Source organism: Gouania willdenowi, chromosome 13 (assembly GCF_900634775.1).
Source record: "Gouania willdenowi chromosome 13, fGouWil2.1, whole genome shotgun sequence".
NCBI classification, from domain to species: Eukaryota; Metazoa; Chordata; class Actinopteri; order Blenniiformes; family Gobiesocidae; genus Gouania; species Gouania willdenowi.
Genome location: NC_041056.1, coordinates 5,299,282 through 5,325,281, shown reverse-complemented (window position 1 = coordinate 5,325,281; position 26,000 = coordinate 5,299,282). Strand labels below are relative to the sequence as shown.

General features: G+C 38.5%; 1 protein-coding gene across 3 annotated transcripts in view; it reads left to right on the top strand.

Annotated features, from left to right (window-relative positions):
• Window positions 1–6,598, top strand: part of cntn5 (contactin 5) — a 185,794-nt gene extending 179,196 nt beyond the window's left edge. For all 3 annotated transcript variants that reach the window (XM_028464797.1, XM_028464796.1, XM_028464795.1), the window contains exons 19-24: window positions 870–1,104; window positions 1,597–1,706; window positions 2,358–2,544; window positions 2,672–2,784; window positions 3,700–3,868; window positions 5,745–6,598. In XM_028464797.1, the coding sequence (XP_028320598.1) occupies window positions 870–1,104; window positions 1,597–1,706; window positions 2,358–2,544; window positions 2,672–2,784; window positions 3,700–3,868; window positions 5,745–5,836 (906 nt within the window). In that variant the 3' untranslated portion in view covers window positions 5,837–6,598. The remainder of the gene's footprint in view (window positions 1–869; window positions 1,105–1,596; window positions 1,707–2,357; window positions 2,545–2,671; window positions 2,785–3,699; window positions 3,869–5,744) is intronic.
• The last annotated feature ends 19,402 nt before the right edge of the window (window positions 6,599–26,000 follow it).

Below are 26,000 nucleotides of genomic sequence, written 5' to 3'. Positions count from 1 at the left end.
GGAAATCACCACTTTGTGATATTTATTTACAAATACTGGACTAAATAAAGATTACATGGCATTCATCAGGACCATTTTTACTTACTTTACTGTATTCATGCAGTCAGTACATACAGGGCAGCAATAATGGGACACTTTCTTTTCACTATTGCCGGGTGAAAATCACCCAAATGTGTGCCTGTAGGATAAAGTGGGCTTTGTATTAGAGAAACGTTCACATCTTCTAAAACACAAGGGTCAAACTCAAGGCCCGGGGGCCAAATGCGGCAAATCCAGTTTGGCCCGCAAGAGAACGTGAAAATGACAGAGAAAACATGAATCATTGCGCAAATGAAGCTCAACAATATTTCCAGGGGCACATGATTGAAGTCATTTTTAATGTTAAACAGTGGAAAAACACTAAATCCGTACAGAATCCTTAATATTTCCCTTAACTTAATACAAATTGGTCACAAAATCTAGGAAATGTATAGTGAAGATCCTGTTAAGACTGATATCTATCACTTATTACTTGGATATAGTTGTTTTTTTACATATTTTGGATTTTATGTACCGGTATACGTCAAAGTGCCAACTGGTTTGCAATAATGTTGAAATTACTTGTTTTCCTGCATAAAATGTGCAGCCCACTTGAGAACAAACTGCTCCGTATTCGACACCTGAACTAAAATTTGTTTGACACCCCTGTTCTGAAACATCAGAGAAGATGCTAGAGCTACCCCGGAACCCTCTGACAAACACAACTTCATAAAAATAATGTAATTGCATTTGCTCTGGTGAAAATAAAAATCACCTGCCGATAGTCTTCTCGGGTGAAAAGAGACATTGAGATTTTTTCTAACCCTGTCTCATGTTTTCTCTGTGTCCAGCCGGTATCCGAGGAGTTCCAGAATGGCGAGGGCTTTGGCTACATCGTGGCATTTCGTGCCAACGGTACCAGAGGATGGAAGGAGAAGATGGTAACCTCGGCGGACTCCACCATGTACAAATACAGGGACGAGACGTTCCCACCTCTCACCCCCTTCGAGGTCAAGGTCGGCGTCTACAACAACAAGGGAGACGGACCCTTCAGCAAAGTCGTCATCATTCACTCGGCTGAGGGAGGTGCGTTACCAGTTGGGATGGGTACCTTTCACATGTGTGTCCCATTGGTGTGTGGTGCTGATATGTAAAGCACTTTGAGACTACTTCAGCGTAGGGATAAAGCGCTATATGAATCAAGTCCATTTACCATTAACATATGAACTGATACTCAGTACCAGTGAATCGATATCTGTACTCAACGCAACCAATTTTTTGTACTTTTGTGTGGTAATAAATGGTAAATAATTAAATCTCAAAATGTTCAATTTTTATTTTTCACAATAATAATAATTTCAAACTTTATCAAGTATATCAAACCAACATCAATTTATGTACCAAAACATGGTACCGTTTAATTTTACGTGAATCGGTACCAGGTAGTATCAAAGGACTTTGGTCGGTACCTAAAAAAGCACCGAATTCGGAACCGATCCCTAGTTACGAATGTCCACCTGTAAGGCATGTGAACGATGTGTTTTGAGGACTAGAGTGTTTTTTTTTTTTTTTTTTCAGAACCAAGAGAACTACCCATTGATGTGAGAGCATACAGCATTTCCTCTTCAGAAATCAGGGTGACGTGGAAACCTCCAAATCCTGGCCCTGGAAAACCAAGAAGATATGAGGTATTAGAAATTAATTGACACTATTTCATTTACTGGCCATGGCATGCGTTAGGAGAGTCGTGTGTGGGTGGGTGGAAAAGGAAAGAGAGAATGTTTGGGAGAGTAAAGGCAAGGGAATCACATTGACCAGTACTTCTTACGAAGCAACCCGTCAAATCAGTCAATTGAAGCACAGCGACGGGAACATAACCACAGTTGGCAGAGCATCAGCACCCATGTCACTGAAGAGGTTGGTACAAGGACTCCACTCAGCCTCAAAGAACATCAAAGGAAGAGATCAAAGAGCAGACACTTCCTTGGGAGAAAAGGAACAAACCGATTGGGAAGTGGCCCAAAGCTGCAGATAGGAGAGAGTGGGAAGTAGTTATAGGACGCAAGCTCAGGCTTGATCACCCTGTAGGTGGCCACCTTTGATGAGCATGTCTAGTGTTAAAAAAGCCCCCTCCCCCAAAAAAAACTTATTTAAAGGAACACTACTGATGATGTGTCCAAAAGTTTACATCTTTCCCATATCTGAGACACAGCTCCCACTCCACTCTCACATGGTAAACCTCATATCACTACCATTTTTTGGCACAAAGGACAATTTAACATCACAGAATTGGCAATTTCTGATCTAATTTCATTTATTACATTATTTTGTAATTCCAGGTGAGTTTCTGGAAAGACAGCGAGCAGGAGGAGTCCGGAAGTAAACAACAAACAGTTAGGAATGAAACCTCCATGATCCTAACGGGACTGGAGGGCAACAGCGCGTACCTCGTCACAGTCAAAGGCTTCAACAGCATCGGCCATGGTCCTCCTAGTGCTGCCGTCACAGCCAAGACCAGGAAAGCCCGTGAGTGCACAGAGATCCTAATTCTATATAAATTACCAGTTAGCTTTAGTCCAATTATAACCTGGAGCAGAAATTGCCCGCGTAGGTTGAAACAGTGTCTACATGTGGATAAATGTTGTGATTCCAGCTCCCACTCAGTCTCCGAACAACCTCATGTGGATTCAAGAGGGCAACAACGTCTCATTGAGCTGGGACCCAGTGAAGGCTAAAGCTAATGAATCAGATGTCATTGGTTATATGGTAATTATTCACCCTATCTTGATTCTTTCATTCACTCTGAGACACATATGTTTGAACTGTGTTAATACTTTTTTTATTTATTCAACCCCCCCCAGATATAAACTATCTGTTGAACTATTGCTATAGTGTGCTCTCTTCATTTTTCTGTTGTTTCTCCTCATCTTAAGGCAGTCGACTAAAATTACACCAAAGATATATTAAAACAACAGCAAATATACATAAATATTTCCCAAAACACACAAAATAACAGAACAATATCAAAAGTGATAACATGGTCCGAAATACACAAAAACAATGGAAAAAAAAACATAAGAAATTAAATACAAAAGCACAAAATTATCATAAAAACAAGCACATTTACAGAAAAACAAAAAATAACAAAATACACACGACTACAAAATGATCAGAAAAATCAGAAAATGAATAAGGAAAACCAAAATACTCAAAATAACTCCAAAAATTAACAGGACATTTATTATTATTATTATTATTATTATTATTATTATTATTATTATTATTATTATTATTATTATTGTTATTAATGCTTAGTCATTATTCTAAAAGCTGACAATGTTGAATATGTGGCCGTTGCAAACGTTCTCCCTTCATCTCATTTTGCAACATCAAAAACTAGTCTTTTTGTAACAATTTTCAGCACCTGCCACATTATGTAATTTACCACAAACTATAGAATTGCAGCCTTATTGCACAAACTGCTGCCACCTATTGACCTGGAGGAGTATTTATAGATTCTTCTTTAGAATATAAAAGGCACTTGTGCAAAGCTATTTTTTTTTTTCAGTGATGGTAAAAATGAAAGTGTGTGTCAGTTGTGTAAAAACCATTTGATCTGATCCATGAGCAGCTTTTATCTGTACTTTGATGTGGTTCTGGTCTTTGATGCCCTTCCTGCAGGTGTTACTCAAACAGGAAGGCAGAGCTCACAACCAGGTGACGAGAACCATCAACCCCTCCACCATCCTGTCACTGCCAGAGGGCGGCACTTATGTCATCGAGGTGCGTGCGCTCAGTGAAGGTGGAGAGGGCGCGGTCAGCTCCCAGCTACGCCTCGTCACTTCCTCCGGTGAGCCCCTGAGCACCCACCGTCACATGACCTCTGTAATTACGTTTTCATGGACAGCCTGTTTTCTCTGTGCAGTAATCCTCTTTCCTGTCCTTAATTGAGTCGCCACAGCTGTTGTGAACCAAGTGTTTTTGGTTCTTTTTTTTAGACTAATACTGTTATAATTACCTCGCCCACACAACCTTTTCTACTCTCGCTCAGCCAATTAACTCTTAAGCATCAAAGGCAAAGGGAAAGTTTGTGATTCTGCCTGTGATGGCCATGCTTTTCAAGACAGAAAATTGCTTTTTGATCCCAATGTTTTGTTTCTTTCTTTCCTTTTTCTATTTTATTCAGAGCTCACTGAGACCAATTCATTTGGTGGATCAATGAAGTCGTCTTTTTTTTTTTTTTTAAACAACTTGTTTTGTCAGGGTTGGGCTCAATTATATTTGTTAATTACAACAATGGCGTAATTATAATTGTAATTGCAATTGAAAACGTCTGTTGCTGTTGTAATCATAATTGAAATGTAATTGACCTTGTAATTGTAATTCTATGAAATGTGCTTCAAATTGACCACAACCCTGATGGGGGTATTTATTTTATACACAGTAAGTGTGATTAATTGTAATTAAACATTGAGAACATAATTGTAATTGACTTTCAGGGGGAAAATAATCATTGTAATTCTAATTTTAATTAGAAAAAATGTAGGTCAACATATTCATAATTCAGTTGTAATTGAACATGGATAATTGAAGACGTAATTGTAATTGAATAAGAGACATTGAGATAATTTCTAACCCACGCATTCGGTGTGAACGCAGCATAATGCGGCAGATGCGTCTTCTGCGGCACCGGACGCATCTGCCGCATGAAAAGTTTGACATGTGTCGCAGGATCATAAAATGTCCCCATTCGCTTCATATGCGTGTTTGAAGCGAAGCCCCGCCCACCAGCGACACATCCAACTCAGTGAGTTTCACTGCCTGCTGAAGCGAGGAGCTGTGCTCCTTTTTCTCCTCTCACAAATGTAAACCACCAGTGAAAAAAGCCGGTGTGATTAGCGGCTAATGCTATCCTAGCTCAGAACTTTTACCTGCTACTACCACCTCCTCACTGATTCTCCTCCACACCTGGTTCTGGTTATAAAGACCGTGTCATACAGCTCCAGGTGGTCACGCACAGCTTCTACTCCATGGTTGAATGGGTGAACAGACCGGTGTCCGTGTTGACGGCCTGACGTCATCATCAACAAAAGACTCTGAATGCGTTCGGCATCATTGTCTGATCACTAGCAGTGTGACTCTGAAGTGTTGTATGTTTGAAAACAGGTTTATGTTATAAAATCTACGAAGGTTTGAAGGTTGAGAGAAATGTTAATTCCTGTCTGACAAAAGTGTATAAAGTGTGTGGTGAGGGATTTTACAGCCTTAAACATGTATAATAATTGTAAAAAATAAAGCTGACTACTTCGCGGATTTCGCCTATTGCGGGTTATTTTTAGAACGTAACCCACGCGATAAATGAGGGACTACTGTATTGATGGTTTGTACAAAGAGTTTATAGCTATTGCTAAATTCCATCTCTTATTTGGGCTTCTACATAATATATTATAACCAATGCACTAAAATTTAAATGCAAAGATACTAAAACTATAATATACAAACACAAAAGCACATAGAATCATCACAACAGGCATATGAATGATGTTAGTCATTGAGAAAATAATTGTAATTGACTTTCAGGGGAAAAATAATAGTTATTTAATTGGAATCGGAAATAAAAACAGTCACTGTAATCATAGTTACATTGTAATTGAATATGGATAATTGAAAACGTAATTGTAATTGACCCCAGTCCTGGTGTTTTGTCACGCTTTCCTTTTGTTCAGGTGTTCGGGCAAAAAGCCACCAGTGCTCGGTGCACTGCCAAAGATGGACGGCCCTGCTCCTGGTTCTTCTGGTGCCTTTAGCTTCCTGGTGAGGCCCCTATGTTGCCAATCCTGACTCTGACCAGCAGAGCCCATGGTCCTCTGCTTCCACACTCCATCCGACTGCTGCTTACTTACTTCCGCCTTACCCCTCCCCAAAAGGGGGAGTAACTCCCACAGAAGGGGGCGGAGACAGCCAACCAACGTGCAGCTCTTTGAGTCACATTTGAGTTCACGTTTTTTTTTTGGTTTTTGTTGTATTTCAAACATCCGATGGCCTGGATGTTTGATTTGCAGTTTTCTGGGTTTTTTTCAGTGTCGTACTGTCGTGTACATTAACGTGGAAGGATTTGCTACAAACACCAACGCGTCCCTCTTACTGACTGTCATCCAAGCGTATCTATATGGCTCGGGCAGCTGTGGATTTCTACAGAGAAAGAGCTGCTGTGGTAGCATTACAGGAACCAGCCAGCCACTTTCTGCTCATTACTTATCTGCATCAATTTCCCCCCTCGGCTGCCTCACAAGCAAAGGCAGTAAGAAGCTCGGTAGAGATAAAGTGCATTGTTTTTCTTACTCACGCATTGAGGAGGGAAAAAAAATGTTTTATATGGATCCAAGACTCTTACGATTTCAAGACTTGCTTTTTGTACATTGTGTTACTTTTAGAAGAAGAAGAAAAAAAGATATCGGTGTGTGTCAGCTATGTCGAGCTCTGTTTTTGGTAGCGATTAACCGATGCTTGGTTTGTTTACAGTTGGATGTATGAAAGTAGGTTACAGCGCTGACCTGTAGTGCCCAAATACATCAATAGATGAAGACAACTCTGTGTGGGGTCCCGCTGTCAGAACAAATAAATGTGATGTTTATTTTTCAAACCTTTTGTCGTTTTTTTATTTCTAATTTTGAGATGGTAAGGTACACATGGATAGTATGTCACGCCATGTTGCTTTTGCACAATAAGGTATCTTAAAGGTCCTATGTCATGCAAATCAACTTTTTTCAGCTTTTAACCTTGTTACAATGTTCATTCATTACACTCCCAAAGTATTATTGGGATCCCTTCCTGCATTTCTGAGAAATCCTCAATTATCCTGCTCTCTGAGCGACTTCTCTGCCCTCTTCTGAAAAACGAGCAGTTCAAATTCGAGTGACGTCACTAGAATTATGAACCGCCCCCTCCAGGAAGTGCCTGCTGCCGGGGCAGCGCCTCCACGGTAAACACTGCAGTGTAGGCACCCAGGGAGTAGACATTGTATCACCTTTGACTTGATCTGACGTGTGACCCAATGCGACGCAACGGTTGAGGTGATAAACAAATGATTATAACCTTAAATGCACTATTCCTATATTTAATAAAGATGAGAAGGAAAAGAAAGTGAATTAGCAGCTTAAAAACTCCGGTGAGTGTTTGAAGCTGCTGCTGCTGAACGCACAGCGCGGAGACGGACTCACACAATAGCCACTTAAATACCCATGTGTTTTACTGTAATGTGCAGTTTTTTGGCTGCAAACAATAACAGTGTGTGGATAGCAAGAGAAAATTGCTTTTGTGATCACTGATCTGCCTCAGAGCAAGTCATGCAGGCAATTCAGTGTATAGACACGCCCACTCATGAATATGCATGAGCAGACAGGAAACAGCCCGTTTGTCAGAAAGTGACTTTTCAGAGGCTAAAACTCTGAAAAACAGGCGAGTTTGGGAAAATAAACCTCAAATACTATGTTTTTGGGGTTCTTAGAACAAATGGAGATGGTTGAAAAATAGCTTAACATGGGACCTTTAAGTCCTGAAAGTATTCAAGTCGTGGCAAAAATCTGATTCTTGTTTTGTGTCGCTAATGACACACTTAATGTCAGATATTATTAACGCCAATGGTTCAAATCCCACATGGGCTGTATTCTAAATGGAATACTCCGTACTATGCACTACAAACTCAAATGAGTACTATATACTTTAAGTATGATTAGTAGGATTATGATCAGCGTTCCCACTGAAGTATACTTCCAAGTTTCCCAAGATGCATTTCCAACCTAAAACAACAGAAACCTAAATCACACTGAGGCTAAATATCTGTTAATTCTCCACCTTTGATAGTTCTGAAAGCATTTTAAGTGAGAAAATGACCAAGTAGAATATCAACATGTGCTCATTTGATCCATAAAACCTGCGGAAACACATTTCATTCCGACATTGCAGAGATTTTTGGAGCCCCGCCATTGTGCTACTGACAAAACTTCCTGTTAACTTCAACAAACTGCTTTTGTTTTGAAGAGGGGATGTTTGATTTTTAGCTTGAAGCCGGACCCAGGTTGATTTTAGGTTCCACTCGCAATGCCTCATGGGGTGGTTGAGTATGACTAGTGTGCCCACCGTGCATACTTATAAAATGTCCTGATGTAGTATACATCTGGGTATTTCTCACCATACTACCTAATGTGAACACACTACGTAGCAGTACGTTAGTATGTAACTTCGAACACAGCCTATATCTTCACACTTTAGGTGGTAATGTGGGAGAGTGTCGCTCAGGTGGTAGCGCGGTCGTTTTCTGATTGAGAGGGTGGGGTTTAACCTCAAAGACATGTCCTTGGGCCAGACACTGAGGGGCAGATTCACTAAGATCTGAAATAAAGGGTGGTAAACCAGGGGTGTCCCTAAATCCTTTGGTGGCGCTGTTTCCTCACCTGCTGTGAGGAATTAACACTGTGCCACTAATAGGTGCGTGTATAGACGTGGTTGAGACCACCCTACTTAAACATTTTGCTTGTTAAACGTGGAGAGGTTAGTGCACAGAAGCACAAAATGACATTTAAAGAAATTCAATTAGAGGCTGGTGGACTTCTCTGTCTGCTGCATACACTTTTAATAATGTAGAAAATAAATGAAAAAAAAATGTTTTTAAAACCTAATTATTTTTTTCCCCTCTAATTTAATGTGGCTTTTTCCACCAGGTCCTGTAACTTTGCTCTCATCAGTTCATGGAAAACAGGCAGATTTGACAGAAACCGTGCTATTGATCTGTTGACACCATTGATCTGAGTTAATACAGCAACAGTCTGTCAATCTCTCCCTCACACAAACACTTTACTCTGCATTTTCTTATTCAGTGGCTGTTACTATTCACTATTGTTTTAGTTAAACTATTTTCCCCTCTCCGCTATGTTTTGTGTCAACATTCAGTGCAGCAATGATCGCAAACAGTTCCTGCATTAATTTATTTGCATTTCCTCCTCCCATTATTTTTTTCCCTTGTGAGATCCGCCTACTTCACATATTAATAAGAGGGAAACGCGCTAAATGGATTGTGGGCGCATTGTGATGCGCAGAAGATGCACAGTCCTGATTCCCTGGGGTTTGTACCCCTTATTAGTGCGGGGAGTGACGTTTGCACACGTTTTAATACCCCTAAACTTTTAGTGAATCCACCCTTTAATCTGAAAGCTGCCGACAACAACTAAGACATGGTGTAGGTCTCATCAATCAATGAATGGAAAGGTATTTCAATCGCATTACTTACAAATGTTAAATGTTGAAGGTGCCGCTTGTAAGATTGTTTTTAACTCCGGCGAGGATAGGCTGAATCTTTACAACACGAGGTTAGAGTACGATGTTCAAAGTCACATTTGTGATATTTAAGAAATGTTTTTTCCTTCATTCTTACCATAATCTTTTTGTGTTTTTTTTAATGCAGCGGTTCACTCAACACTATTTTTATTCTGATTTGTTTATTGTGTAAGAGTGTAACAATTCATCCATTAGATCGATGAATCGATTCATATTCCTACGATCCAACAACTTCAATCTGTGCTTGGCGAAGTGGCCTTCCGAATGGCACTGATCGATCTAAAATTATTTTAAAAGGTGATCAATCAATTGTATCGATACAAGGAAATAACGTAATGGATTTAAGCACAGCAGGTTTTATATGAATGTGTTTTAAAAGCGCTTTTGATAATGAAAGATGCTAAAACTTTGGGATGACAGATTTTGGCCTCAGTGGTGGATGAGAACAATTTTTTTGGGATTAAATACTGATCCAGATTAAGAAAAGTTAGGGATAGTCACCAGTAGCTTTAAGACTCCCAGTGGTAGATTACCAGTATAGGTTAAAACCATTTCCCACTAAATATGTTTTTTTTTTCTGTTTAATCTGTATGAAGTCTGAAGTGGTTTTAGATTTCTTTCATGTGTTTTTCTGCTCTGTGTTTGTGTGTGTTCCATGCGTGTGTGTGTGAGAGAAAGAGAGTGAGTGGATTGACACCCCCCCCCCCACTGGTGAAGCCCATCTCTCTGATTACCTGACTGAACACTGAGGTGGTGTTGTGTGCTTTGTGATCAATCCTGTTGTTTGTTTGTTTGTTCGTCCTGTCCTTGTTTACCCTCTCCATGTCCGCGGTTTATCTTGTGAGCTCTTAAAGTTTTTACCTGCCTTTTGTTTTGAACTTCTTTGGATTTAATTAAAATGACTTCCCTATTCCGTCTGTCTTCTTCTCTTGTCTGAGTGTCTGGTTCTTCCACCATCGCTCCCTCAACCACTCTGCAATGGTGAGTGACACGGGCTTTGTGATCTGATTGACAGAGTTCATGCTTAATCCTGAAGTTCTTTTCCTCCAAAACATGTTTTTTCTGTATTTAAAAACTTGTTTCAATGTGAATGTGAGTAAAGATGAATTGGTTTGTATCACCCATAGACTTTACAAGAATAGAGAAACTAAATTTATGTTGGGGAATACTTAAAATTGAGTTTTAAAAAATTCTTCAAAACCCTAAAATCTCCAAATGATAAAAACTTAAATGCGAAAATTCAATAAAAACAAATATTACTTAAAATGAGATAGAAGTAGTGCTTACTACTCTGGTGAACGAGTTGTTAAACTCGACTTTCTATCTCATACTCATAACTTTTTCACAATTATTACTTTCTATGTCATGATTATAAGTTTATTTCTCATAATTATGAATGTCTATCTCATTATTATGACTTTCTGTTTCATTATTATGACTCCATATCTCATAATTGACTTTCTTTCTCATAATTATGACTTTCTTTCTCATGATTATGACTTTCTTTCTCATATTTATGAATTTCTTTCTCATAATTATTACTTTCTATGTCATGATTATGAGTTTATTTCTCATAATTATGAATTTCTATCTCATAATTATGACTTTCTTTCTCATGATTATGACTTTCTTTCTCATATTTATGAATTTCTTTCTCATAATTATTACTTTCTATCTCATGATCATGAATTTTTTTTCTCAAGATTATTGCTTTCTATATCACAATTATGACTTTCTAATAACTATGACATTCTTTCTTGTAGATATGTATTTACTAACTCATAATTATGACTTGCCATAGTGATTTTTATTTATTTTTCAGTAGTGGAAACCATGCTTCTATTCCATTCTCATATTTTAGGTCATTTAAAAATTATTAGAGAAACTGAGGAGTGATTGCTTTTTAATGTTCTTTCTTCATTCCATGCACTACCCTCGTTTCACTCCTAACGTTACTGCTTAGTCATGGCTCCATTTGTTTTATGTCTTTTTTTATTTGCTCTCTTGTTGCAGCTCTCCTCGCCACACTCCTGCGCTATATACGAGGCTGTTTTTTCCAAAGCGGTGTCAAAGACGATAAGAGTTCTGCACATTCTGCAGCATTCAAGGCCACAAACTTGTTGTGATAAAAGAGACTCTGCAGAGTCAAAAGAGCAGCATCAATAGCATCTCTCTCCATTTGTTCTCAGCCTTATCTTCTACTGGGCAAAAACCCCAAATGCATTAGCTGGAAGAAGTGTAATTAATGGAGGAGTGGAAGGTTTGTTGCTTTAGCAGAGCTTTTTGCATTAACTACTTCTGGATACAGGCTGAATTATGGAGTAAGAAGTTTAAACCAGTTCACCTGCAGAGCTGCAGACAAAGGTACGATGGGAAGAGATAGCCAGGGGCGTAGCGCCACATTTTGGATACAAATCATATTGTTGGGCCCCTATTGTAACTTATGTAAACTTTTTTTACGCCCAGAAACTATGCCAGTATTAACCTATGAGTCCATATACAGTATATATATATATATATATATATATATATATCACACCTCCAGTGTGTCCTGGGTCCTCCCAGAGGTTTCCTTCCAGACGGACGTGCCCTGAACACCTCACTCGGGACCATAACTGTCAAGTTTTGGATTTGAAAATAAGGGAAATTTTCTGGCGTCCGCTACGAGCCATCCCACCCGCCCAACCAAGCTCCAGTATCCCTCTATTTTAATATAGGTGTACAATAAATCTAAAATACTCACTTGTCAACCACTTACTAAATTACTAAATACAATTATGTGATTACAATCTGGTAGGTCAACCTTTATTAACATTAGAATGCTGTGAACATCCCTACTAGGGCTGGTGATATGGACCAAAACTCATATCTCAATATATTTTCTCTAAATGGTGATATATGATATAAATCTAGATAATTTTATTAAATAAAGTCTGACCAGAAAGACAATTCTGGGTTAAGTTTCTGATACTAAATGCCACACAGGAACATTTATTAACAAAAATCCATCTAACTGAGCTTTACATGTTGTTCTGAGAAGTAAAAGCAGCGACTCCTAAAACTAGTATTTTGTTTCATATGATATATGAAATATTATAGTTTTCTATATCGCCAAAATAGAAAACTCGATACATCTTGAATCTCAATATATCGCCCAGCCCTAATTCCTAAATTATAAAACAGCCTAAATAAAAACACAAATGTGTATATGAAGCACATGTGTTTATTTAATATACTTACAGTTTATATACAAGTCAACACATTGCATATTTACTGTTAATTTCATATTGCTTGTCTTTAAGTTAAAGATTAACATTTTATTTTCATTATATATTTTCTGATAATTTTTCAGGCTCACTCATGTGGTTCTCTGGTATTCACTAATGACTTATTAGACACATTTGTTACAGATTTTACATTCTTTAACACTTTTTTAAAGCACAGCATATTTGTGGAGCTTGTGATTGGCTGATTTTTCATGGTAACTTACGTGGTTCCTTCCGCTGTGGTAGACGTTAAAATCTCAGCTATTAATCTAACAGAACGTGTCGACTAATCTCGCGAGGACTGACACTCGGGCCATTTCAGGTGGTAGCGAGGCTAGTGATGGCGTTCAGTTTAGTAAGGCAACTTTCAATTATTATTACACTAAAATACGGGATATTTACGGGAAAATACTAATACGGGAAGATGGCAGGAAAGAGGGGTAAAATACGGGAGTTTCCCGGCCAAAACGGGATACTTGACAGGCATGCTAGGGAGGCGTCCGATGGCATACTAATTAGGCGCCTGAGCCACCTCATCTGGCAGAAAAGCAACGACTCTACTCTGAGTCCTTCCCGGATGACTGAGCTTCTCACCCTATCTCTAAGGGGGAGCCCAGCTACCCTACGGAGGAAACTCATTTTGGTCGCTTGTACCCACGATCTTTCGGCCTTAACCCAAAGCTAATGACCATAGGTAAGGGTAGGAACATATATCAACCTGTAAATCGAGAGCTTTGCCTTTTGGCTCAACTGCCTCTTTACCACGACGGTTCGGTGCAGACGCCGCACCAATCTGCCTGTTGATCTCTTGCTCCATCCTTCCCTCACTCGTGAACAAGACCTCGAGGTACTTGAACTCCTCCACATGGGGCAGGATCCCATCCCCAACCCGGAGAAGGCACTCCACCTTTTTCCGGTCGAGAACCATGGGCTCGGATTTGGAGGTGCTGATTCCCATCCTGACCACTTCACACTTGGCTACGAACCGATCCAGTGAGAGTTGAAGGTAACGGCATGATGGAGCCAACAGGATCACATCATCTGCAAAAAGCAGTGATGCAATCATGAGGCCCCCAAACCGAATCACCTCAACGCCTTGGCTGCGCCGAGAAATTCTGTCCATAAAAGAGAATTGGTGACAAATTGCAACCCTCACTGGAAATGAGTTGGACTTACTGCCACAATGCAGACCAAGCTCTGACTCCAGTTGCACAGGGAACGGACAGCCCTTATCTGGGGGTCCAATACCCCATAATCCCAGAGGACCCCCCACAGGATTCTCCAAGGGACATGGTCAAATGCCCTCTCCAAGCCCACAAAGCACATGTGGACGGGTTGGGCAAACTCCCATGCACCCTCAAGAACCCTGCTGAGGGTGTAGAGCTGGTCCACAGTTCCGCGACCAGGATGAAAATGACATTACTCCTCCTGGATTCGATGTTCGACTATCCGACAGACCCTCCTCTCCAGTACCCCCGAACAGATCTTACCAGGGAGGCTGAGGATGCAGCTAGTTTTTTTTTAATTATTTCCATTTAACATGTGACGTGCAAAATAATTGTTCCAGCATTTAAATGTGCAACAGTGCATGTAGTTAATTTCAATCGAAATTATATAGTGCCTAAAAAAGATGTGTTTTAAAGCTCACCTCTGAAGAATTGAGTACGCAGAGTCAGCAGTTGTGTTTTTGGCCTGGTTTTCCTTTCGTGAGTAAAGACATGGTTTCCTGCTGCTGTCTATCTCTCGCTTCATGTCACATCCACAGTTCAGACTACCTGCCAGAAGCACATGCGGTTCGTACCATTTGCACTGTTTTGTGGGGCAGTTGCTAGGGGCCTGATGCAGCATGAATCATTGTTTTTAGTGCAAAAACATGTTATTTTTACACAGGGCCCTTTTCATTCCAATATGAATCATCTAAAAACATTAAAAATGCATTTTTATAGATATATATAAGGGCCCCACCCTGCCTTGGGCCCTGGGTACTCTGTACCCTTAATCCCCCCTTGTCTGAATCCCATGCAGGGACACCCTGTTGTAGACGCTGCTTGCTAGGTTTGCGAAATGTGAGACGCAGATACGAGGTCAAACTTGTCAAAGCGTTGAGTGGCTGAAGTGGATGAAGAGTGTTAGTGGCGCTTTCTGCCACTTCACATTTGTAATTATTCATGCACCACCTGTCTGTGGTAGCAACATCTGATTTATGCTAATAGAGCGGGCATCCAGCATCGGTAGCATTTCAATCAAAAATGATTATGTCAGCAACTAAATTATAAATACACCATCTCTATCGACACAGGCTGAATGTTGCAAACAAATTACATTCAGTTTAGAGTTGGTGATCTTTCAATAGTGAAGATGAATCTCTGCTAAGCAGATTACAGCATGGAGGCCAGTCTTGTTTTCTAATACTCAACAATGGTCTTGAGATCAATGGTCTTATTCTTGTCTTAGGCTGTTTTTGAAATGTCATACTAACGTACTACTCATACTAAGTTTGACATCAAAATGAGTATGTGGTGCATTCATTAGATATTATGAAAAGATTGTGTATGCAAGAAATACCCGAATGTATACTATATCGAGGCATTTTTGAAGTATGAAGTACTGCCCCATGATGCATTGCGAGTAAAATGTAATATGGTCCTGGGATCTGGTTCAAGCTAAAATTCATAAAGCGCTTTTTGCGCTTTTTGCAGATCAAATCACAAAGTGCCGTCCAGAGCTGTGGAGAAATTAATACAACAGGTGGAACATGATGATAGAATAATAAAACATGGGTGCATATACATCATAGGAGCAACATCATAAAAGGATATTAAAAAAATTAAATCCAGTTAACTAAAAGCTTTTCTGAAAAGCAAAGTCTTCAACAGTTTAAATGTCCACACAGTTGAGCTCTCGGACAGACTGGTGCAGGGTATTCCAGAGTCTGGGGGTCACAGCCTGGAACGGTCTCCTCAGGTTTTAAATTTAGTTTTTGGGATCTTTAGGAGACCCTGGCCTGAAGACCAAAGGCACAACAAACGTCCTCTTTTCAAAACAAAAGCATCTATTCTTGTCTTTGATTAGTTTTTTAATGCTTTTGTAAATAACGCTCTTGTTTTAAAGTTAATCAGAAGTTTTGTCAGTAGCGCAAAGGAGGGTCTCCGAAAATCTCCAAAATGTCAGAATAAAAAGTGTTTCTGTGGGTTTTACGCATCAAATGAGCACATATTGATATTCTACTTGGTCACTTTCACTCTTAAAATCTTTTCAGAACTTTCAAAGGTGGAAAATCAACAGAGATCAGGTTTTCTTACTTCTTACTTCAGTGGGAACACTCATCATACTTGTAGTATATAGTAGACAGTATATACTCATTGAGTGAGTATATACTGTGAAACTCTTCTTCAGGCCTATTTTTTTTCCTTCATTCTTATTTTAACTTACGTCTATTCTTAACTTCTACTTCTACAACGATGTATTAAAATCATGATTTAGATTAAAGTCACAATATTTTGACATTAAAGTTGTAATATTTCAAGAATAAAATTAAAATACAAACTTGGATCTTGTCTGTGTTGCGGCCACTCGTTTCGTTTAGTTTCGCGGTGAAATACTGAGCCTTTTGGTTCATTATCACTACACTGTTATCAGTCATTTTAAAGAGACTTTGTAGAAGCTTGAGTTGGTTTTGGCAAAAGAACCAGACTGATTTGGAGCAAATATCCTCTCTAGTGGAAGAGGAACTGGATGGAAGTGATCGATTTCAGAACTATCGGTATTAGTTGCGTTCACTTCAACTTCAACAGAATTCTGCGCGCTGTACCATTACGAGTTATATACGATACAGCTTTTTTCTCACCAAACTTCGAATCTTTTCTCAAAATATTACGACTTTATTCTCATGAAATTCCGACTTTATTCTCGAAGTATTACAACTTTAATCACGTAGTGTTCAGATTTCTTTTTATTTGAATGTGGCCCTAATACGCCGTTGTACATTTGTTTGCTGTGATTCAGCAATATGTTTATCCATCTCTTTCACTAATACTTCCAACATTTCATTTTGCGCACACATGCAGTTGCTCTACTTGGCCACATGAGCACAACCTCTTGTTTAAAAGAAGTTTGAATGAACTACGGCTGAGCCCGCGGAAGATCTCCGTGCCAAATAGCACATACCCGAGAATTCAATTAAATGACTTGGTTCGAGGTAAAATTGTAATCTATGCTGAATTGCCTTTGAAACGATATATCACACGACTATGTTCTGATAAATTTAGAAATTACCTTTGAAAAACATCTCCGAGAGGCTCTGACATACACTCATAGAATATCCATGTCAAATTACAGCCCGATTCAACGAGCATTAACGGAGGAGAAGGAGAAGGTCGCATGTATGGGGTAATTGGCCCCATGATTCGGTACCACCAACGACCATCGATGCGTACAAATCCAGAGATCATAGCTACCAAATTTCATCCCGATCTGTTCACGAATAACAGAGGAGTAGTGATTTTAACTAGTGTACACAACAAGAACAAGAAGAAGGAAAACAACGACAAAGTGAGTGGCGTTTTGAGTCCAGTAGCCCGGCCTAAAAAATGGACATTCAAACAATTTTGTGCCTACTGTCATGTACAGTGAGCCTTCGTAATAACTGTGGGCAGTGGTTGAGAGTTAAAGGGTCAGAGAACACAATAAATAATCATTGTTTCAGTGTTTCGTGATCTGTAACGTCAAGTCTTGCTCTCCCATTGGCCAGAGTTCTGCCAATGGGTTTATTCTTTCATATTTCTATCATTTCTATCAGTCATTTATCACTGAAAAGTCGTAGTCGTAGACAAATTAGCTGAATTGTGTTTAATGGCAAAGTTTGTAATTGTACTTGTAAGTAACAGCCCAGTGTTACAGCTGCAGGCAGCAAATCTGTGTGAACAAATCAAAACGCAGCAGCTTGTTCTCAGAATCGTTGCAGTTTATCAGCAGCGTGTAAATATATAGCCTTTCCTCAACCACCTGCTGTTTATGTACAAATACTGGCCTTGTTATACAATGCATATCATACCAGGAGAGAAGAAAAATTCAAATCTGCACATTCCAAAAATCTGTCAGAGGTTTGATTCCTGTGTGGAGATAAAAGTCACATCCACTGATTTGTTTATGCAGATACTGGAATCCAGGCTAATCCCAGCAGATTTAAGCAGGGGAGGTTGATTTAATTTCACAATCCAAGCTCTTTTTCTTTCCGAGCCATTGTGTGAGGATCTATTATGGGATGGATGTGTAAATCTGAGGAGAAGGAAGGAGGAGTGCAGCTGCTGAGGGAGATTTAAAGGTCACGCTAGAAAGCAGTCAGCTCAAAATCAGACCTCAGCGAGACCTTCTAATCTCCGTGGTTAGCTGTTACTTTCACTACCACTGACATTGGATCAGGCAACTCGCTAAAGACCAGGAAATGACCACAATTTGACCTGATGGCAACACATTAATGGAGGTCAAATCCGAACTAGAGAAAAAACCTCAAATAAATCAGTATGAGTGCGTCGTATATGAAGTGAACACGCAAAGGGTTTTAGTTTTATTCAACCATTGCTCACATTGTGACGCTTTGATTTGATTCCTGTTAACAAGCGTGACTTTTTTCATCAAAACTGTATTTTCTAGAGACGGGTGATATTATCATATTTGCCATAAAATATGATATCGGTAGAAGTCGGTATCAGTGGAGAAAACCAGTATGGTACAATTTCCATTTTTAAATTTAAATAAGCTTTCTTAACTTGCACAGATGATGTAATATCATAATATCAACATGTTGTTTACACAGAGATCTAATCATAAATTTAGCGTTGGACTATATTGGCATAATGCATATCAGCAAAAAGCTAATATTGAACATCCCTAATATTTTTGTTATACATGATTATAAAATTATTCAGTTCACTTCTCATTTCATGTATATTTCATTGTAATTTTTATATCATTATTCATGTCACATCATTAATAATTATATTTATTTGTGTAAATCCTTATTAATTACGTCATTTATTTATTCATATTTTCCTATTAAAAGTAAAAGTAAACTACTGGTACTCACTCACTCACTCACTCACTCACTCACTCACTCACTCACTCACTCACTCACACATACACACACACACACCTACACACACACAAACGTACTGAATATTTGTAAATATTAATTTCAAGTAACCTGTCGGTGTATATAATACTGTGTTATTGTCTCCATTTTTTTCTTGTATGTTGCAAAGTAAAATAAAACATTTAAAAGGCGCCTATTTTCTTTCCAAAAAGCTTAAAAAAATGTGAAAATCCTGTTTTCAATCACTAAGCAATAGATTAATTGTGTGCAAACTGCTGTAACCCCTTTAGCATGTGAGCTGTGTATGCAACATGCTACTTTGCTCCTCACTATTTTATCTTTAAGTTTGGCTTTTTTACTTGTGTATCTCCTACATCTGTATAGAGCTCTTATATTTTATACTTTATCTGTAAATACGTATCTTTAAGTTGTATTATGTTATTTTTACTTTTGTAAAAAGCTCTTATATTTCTGCACACTGTTTTTGATCTGAGCACCGAGTTTTGTTTCATACCATTGTGTAATGATAATAAAGTTTATTATATTCTACTCTGTTCTAATTAACGGTAAAGTTTTACAATCCCCCGTGAGATTGGGTTGCAATGAACTTTATTGCTACTTTCACATCTGGTGAGCCTGGGCCAACAGTGGAAAACTCTCGGCAGATATAAGATCTGCATGTTTTTTTACGGGCTATATAACTACAATCATACAGTGTTGATTGGACTTTCAGCAAGAAAAAGCAGTAGAAAGCTGTTGTTAAAGCCGTTACATCATCATCAAGGAGGTCATGAAGTTTCTTTTCTGTTTCAATATCCCGTTTCCTCTCCCTCCTTTGTCAAAAATCCATTATTTTGGGTCTTTAAAGTAGTAATAAATGATTCTGCAGGTTGTACGTTAACAGACAGAAGAGCAGGAGTTATTTCTGAGCAGAAAGAGTCTATAGTTTCAATCACACCTTTGTGTGTAGGATAGAGATCTCAGTAGCAGGTGGATCTGGAGATAATACCCCATGTTTTATTCATTCCCTGAACATTCAGATGAATCAAAGTCTAATCAGTGCTTTTAATGCACTGCCTTACTCGTGGATTGAACTGTTCTGACCTGTCACCGAGGCTCGTGCGCGCTCTCCCCACCTGCACTTTCCATGACAAAGGCAGAGAAACCTAAACATTGGCTTTATCCTCACTTTGCTGCCTGGCTGTGCATGAGAGCCTCCAGTTCATTGCTTGGCCTTTTACAGCATCATTGCCTGCTTTATGGTAAAACCATGTGCAGCGAACCTTTAATGTCGCTGACATATTGCCTGATTTAAAGATTCCCCCGGGTGGAAGGACATAGTAAAACCTGGATCAATTGTAGCAATGTGACAAAGTGAAACTTTGCAATAACGCTGTAAAACAGGCCACGATTACATCATAAATCAACCCATAGTTTTACTGTAAATTGGGTGAGTTATTGAGAAGCCTTTTATTTGTAGACGTTACACCGGGATGAAAGTTATAATCCCAAATGATCAGAAAAGTATAGCTGAAATATAAATGTAACGTAACAATTAGGGCTGGGACTTTAAGGCTTTAATTGCGATTATTAATTACAGATCAATAATGCACTAAAAGAAAAGAACACAGAACCTTTCTCATTTCACAAGTTCCCGGCTTAGGCAGTGTTTGAGATTCTTGCCAGGGGGAAAAAAATAGAATTAAATATATAGACCATCTCGAAATTTGCGCCAACCACAATGTGTGTAACATATACAATAATGCAAAAATGATTAGTAACGTAATTGATAATGTTTACTACAAAAAGTAAGTCATTTAATGTTGTAAATTCATGATAAATTCAGGCCGGCCGTCGCTTTCTGCTTTTACATTGTGAAGAAGAATTGCACAACAGAAGAAGAACCAACCTAAAGTCTCAAAAGTTTGGGACCATTTCACTGAAAACTTATACTACACACCTGAGATAAAAACTAACATGTGACATGAAACTAACAGTAATATGTTAAAATCAAAGCAGTAGAAAACTATTTAATGAAAGGAAGTATTTACTTTTTTTTTCAAATGAATTTGGGGAAACTGTAATTAAAACATTTGACCAGTAGGGGAGTAGGGGCAAAGCTCCCCCTGCACCCCCCGACCCCCGCAAACACTGCATATGGTACCCTGTATACCCATAATACTGGTGCACAAACTACAATACAAGAAACGGCAGAACCTGAGGAAAAGTCATTGCTGTGCCTGCGTTTAGTTTAAATCAGAGATTCTCAACTGGTGGGTCGTGGACCTGTACTGGGTGGGTCACGGACAGCTGGTCAAAAATAAATAAATACTTAATGTCTCTCGTGATGAACTTGTCTTTTATTTTGATTGGAACCTTTTTTTGACAGGCATGCTGGGAAATGCATTATTATGTATCATATATGTGTGTTTTCAACAGCAATTTTTGAAAAACTAAATTTGGTTGGTTGAATTCTAAAGAAAAAAAGTGGGTCGCGATTTAATGACCGTGGCAAAATGTGGGTCCCAGGGTGAGACCAGTTGAGAACCCCTGGTTTAAATAAAAGCATCGGATGGAAAACAAAAGCCCAGTTGTTTGCAAATTGTGCAAGAAAGCCTTTGACGATCACCGGAGGTCCTGTAGCCTCCGCTAGCACATTAATGCTAAACGTGTTGCGGCTAGCACGGACACTCGAATAGTGCTAGCTGCTACATGCTCCGATGACAGGGTTCAGAACCAAAATGAATAAGTTTTAGCTTTGAACAAATGAATAAAGTCAGTGGATAAATGGTTGTAGTGGACAGTCGACCACTCTCGATGGTAGAGGATGTGGGCGGGGCTAGAAGCGCTGCTACAGATAGCATCGTCTGACCCAACTTATCATCTGCTCTGTAGACTATTTCAAATTAAATGAATCTGCTTCATCAATTGCTCTGTTTCTTTCATAGCACAGATTATTGTATTTTGCACTGTCCAGTCTCCGCTTCTCTGCAATGCTCTGTACTAAGTGCTGTTTTTTTATTTTAATACACAAAAACAAATACATTTTAGAAAGTTTACAAAAAATCAGGAGAGCCATGAATATAGCTTACTTAAAGTTAAGTTTATGCTTTGTGAACAATTCAATCATAATATTCTCAGTGATGAAAATAATAAACACAACTTTGTTGTTTAAGCTCATGTATTGTTTCCATTGATTCAATCATATACCAAAGTCCATTTAAATTGGAAAAACATTGCTTCTTGTGTCAAATATTGTGATGCGATTAATCACAAAGCCTCTCATTAATTAGATTCATTGTTTTAATTAGTAATAATGCATCACTTCAGTGGCCATTTACCAAAATGTGTCAGATTTCAGGTATTCCAGTGGAAAAAATGTAGTTCCACTTTGTTGGAAATGAGTTCAGGCTTTTATCATGAGGGAACTTTTTAGGTGGTGTAAGTGATTTTTTTCCATCTCTTGTTGCTCAGATGAAATGAAATATAACACTGCAATTTCTGAGCTGTCTGGTGTCCTTAGTGAAGAGAACTGAATAGCCAGGAATTATCTTTGAAAACATTTCACCTTTAACGATTCACTCGCCCCGGACCCCTTGACGAGTATTTCAAGAGTTTTATTTTCTATTAAATGGATGCTTTACGTGAGCAGAATGCTAGTGTTGGTGGTTAGCATTCCTTTCTCACAGCAAGAAAAGGTTCATCTACTGTGGCGGAGAGTGAGACGTCTAAGAGTTTGCATGTTCTCCCATATTCATTAACCTTGCCTGCATGATAGATTCTCCTGGTGTTCACAAACATCAGAATCCATCTTGTGCTGTTACCTCCTTTGCCTTTCGAACCCGAACGGAATAGTTCGAACCAATCATGAGGCAGTGTTGTGGTTTAGGGCGGATATCTGGGTGTGACGTAGGCAGAAGCGCCGAAGCAAAACTGGTGCATGCGTAGTTTGCGGGGAGAAGACTAGCTGAGCTACCGCTATTAGCATAACTCCGAATCAAAATAGAAAGATGTCGACGCAGGAGGATGAACGTGTGGAAGCTGCTATAAACTCAGTTTTCGAACAATCCAGCATTTCATTTTTGAAAGAGCAACAGCGAGAGGCGCTTTGTGCATTTTTGGACAGTAAAGACGGCAAAGCGGAGCCTTGTTGTTGTTGTTGTTGTTGTAGCAGCGTCTTTGCCGATGACAACATCATCATTTGTTACCGTGTGATTGGCTAAAACAAATCATGGTGGACAGGCGCTTCGCCCAATCAGCTTCAAGCATTCTGTTCATGTCCCTCCCTGGTTCTGAAAGGATTCACCAGACACAGACCCAGATCCATGTGGAGAACTCGAGTTAGAGGGAGGGGCTACACATCAATCTGACTCTTGCCAGGTTACGTATTAATTAGTTCATAATATAATATTGAATATAATGATGGTGTTCTACTATATAATCTTAGTTTTTAGTTCCTATTTTTAGGTTTAGGGCTTTTTTCCAAGTGGTTAGGTTAACTCTATTATACGGTATATGCTTTAGCAAATAAGTAGGTTTTGAGTTTAGCGTTAAAGGTGGAGAGAGTAGCTAAGACTGAAGCTGGTTCCAAAGGTGAGGAGCCTGGTAAACGCTCTGCCTCATGTTCTACTTCTAGAAACTTTAGAAACTTCCAGAAGATCAGCATGTTTATATGAGAAAACTTTTTAACCCCCCTTTTAAAGAAGTTCGGACACTTTTTTAAGGTTTTAGCTACCTTTTGCCAAGAAATATTTTTTTTTTTTTAACTCTTTGTCAATTTTCTTTGTTTTTTTTTCATTTTTCATTCTTCATTTTTGCAACTTTTCATTCAAAAATACTACCTTTTACCCAATAAATACCACTTGTTTCCTTTTTTCCCTACATTTTGCCTCTTTTTGTTTCATATTTTTGTTTGCCATATTTTCCTATTTAATGTACCTGTTTCCTTTTTTTGCCTAGAGTGCTTTTTTGCACATTTTGGTCGCTTTTTCAGTCTTTTCTTGCCACGTTTATTTGATTTTTGTGATTTAGTCATAAATAATCATAAATAAGTTTTAAAAAAATGTAGCGAACTGGACCGGCCCACCCGGACTATGCCTGGTATGCCAGATGGCCAGTCCGCCCCTGATCGTTATCGCACGCCCATTATCATCCTTTGTAATGTATTGTCCCACCTATAAAACAAAGACTGAAAGCTTATCTGGTACGAGAACTCAATAATAAACTAGATCTTAGAATAACGCAGTGGGCCACAGCTGGTCATTTCCTCCAAAGCCCTGCGGGTAACCATCGTATAAAGGAAGAATACAACAATGATACTTGTAGAATCAATACCTGAGTCGATTAACTACGACTGCCAATATGCTCCAGGGCTTAAATCGTTCCCCTCTGATGTCTTATACATTGAGCTTTGTCAGCACATCGTCCTGGTATGACAGCTTCACAACAAAGCCCAACAGCTCCAGTCAATACTGGGCAGCAATGCCCTCGGAGACTGCCCCACATAAAAGTGGCTTCCACATCAATAGACACGGATTCTGCATCTGTAAGTAAGAAGCCATGATAAATGAGACAGACTCGCTTGTGATTGAGCATGTCTGCTCTGACGCTGGTGCATTTAAATTGGGGCGTGCACGTAAATGTTTCCCCTTAATTGGTAGCCAGAAAGGCTTTATCCCTAACACAGGAAAGTGGAAAGAAATCCAATCCAGATTTAATGAGCTGTACGCGGGATTTGGTTTAAGGTTTATGCAGAAAGGCTGAACAGAAGAGCCACTTCACTTTGTGCAGTGATGTCGAGATTTTCTCCTGTGGTGATTAATGTCCTACGTTTGACCTGTAGTGGCTTTAAGTGAAAATGGGGAAACTGTTGGGAGCTGTAGTGACCTTTAAACTCAACTTTGACCACATGTATGGGTTGTGTTTCTTTTTGTGGGAGATCCCGATGATAGTTTCCTTTTCTGATGACACAAGTATCAGTATCAGTTGGTTCGACTCCCGATTACGTCTTATTTGAAAAAATCCTCAACTTTTAAAGTGCTGGAAGAACTTATTTGCATGAAGATTAATTTGTGTTTTTATTTTTCAATCAATAAAAAAGTTGCGTCAATTAAAAAAAAACACACATTTTCAATTTTAACAAAAACTTCACATCAATCAAAATGACAATTTCTATAAAAGAACAAATGTGTCTGAAAGCAAAGAAATATCTGACACCCAGAAAGTTGGATTTGAAGACTTTATTCATGGATTGAAAAGTTTTTGTTTGTGTATTTGGGTAAAATTATGGGGTAGGACATTTATGTCTTTGTTATTATTCAATCGCAAAAAAACACTACGATCAAAAATATTTATATTTTAAATTAAAAGAAAGCTTCACTTCAATAATAATAGTAAAAAAAAAAAAAACACAGCACATATTCAAAGAAAAACATTTAAAAATGCAATTTTCTGGGTAATAATTATCTGTTTTCATTCAAACACTTTTTAATTGATTTTTTCTGTTATTGAAGTGATTCTTTTTAAAATATAATATAAATGGTTTTTTTTTTAATGAACTCATTTTATCTTAGGGGACGGCACTGCTTCTCTCGTCTCCTTTTTCGGCATGTACAAAAAAAAAAAAAAAAAAAAAAATTGTAAATGTGAAAGTGAATGTAACCATGTCGAAAATAAACTGAATAAATAATAAAAAAAAAAAATCTTTTTCTTTTTTTTGCATTTAGGCAATATTATGAGTTAGGACATTTGTGTCTGTACTATTCAATGTTTCATTCATCTGTTTTTTAGATTTGTTTTAAAGCTTCACTTTAATGAAGAAAAAGGGCTTTTTTTGGTTGGCATGAATTCATTTACGATCAAACATTTTTTTTTCTGCTATTGGTTAAAATATTTGTTTTGATTGATGTGAATTTGATTGCTATTTTTTTTTATTCAAAAGATACTTTATTGGAGCAATTCTCATGATTGAATAAAATATTTGCACAATTAAACTGGCAGCAGACACCAATAGCCTTGTAAACTGATTGATCTATCAAAATGACAGGAGCATGAATATTAATGTATCACAGGATAAAAATCCAGTCGTGTAACAGGAGGAAAAACCCCTTTAATATCGTAGGATTCGGTAGAATTATCAGGTCACAAGTGCAATCACTATGAGATTTAATTTGTTTGTAAAAATGGTCTAACATCTCTGCACATACAGCTGCTTCATTATGGTTTCGACTATGATCAACAAAACAAAACAGATGGTGACATACAGCGAGTTGTGTTAATCATTAAATATTTGT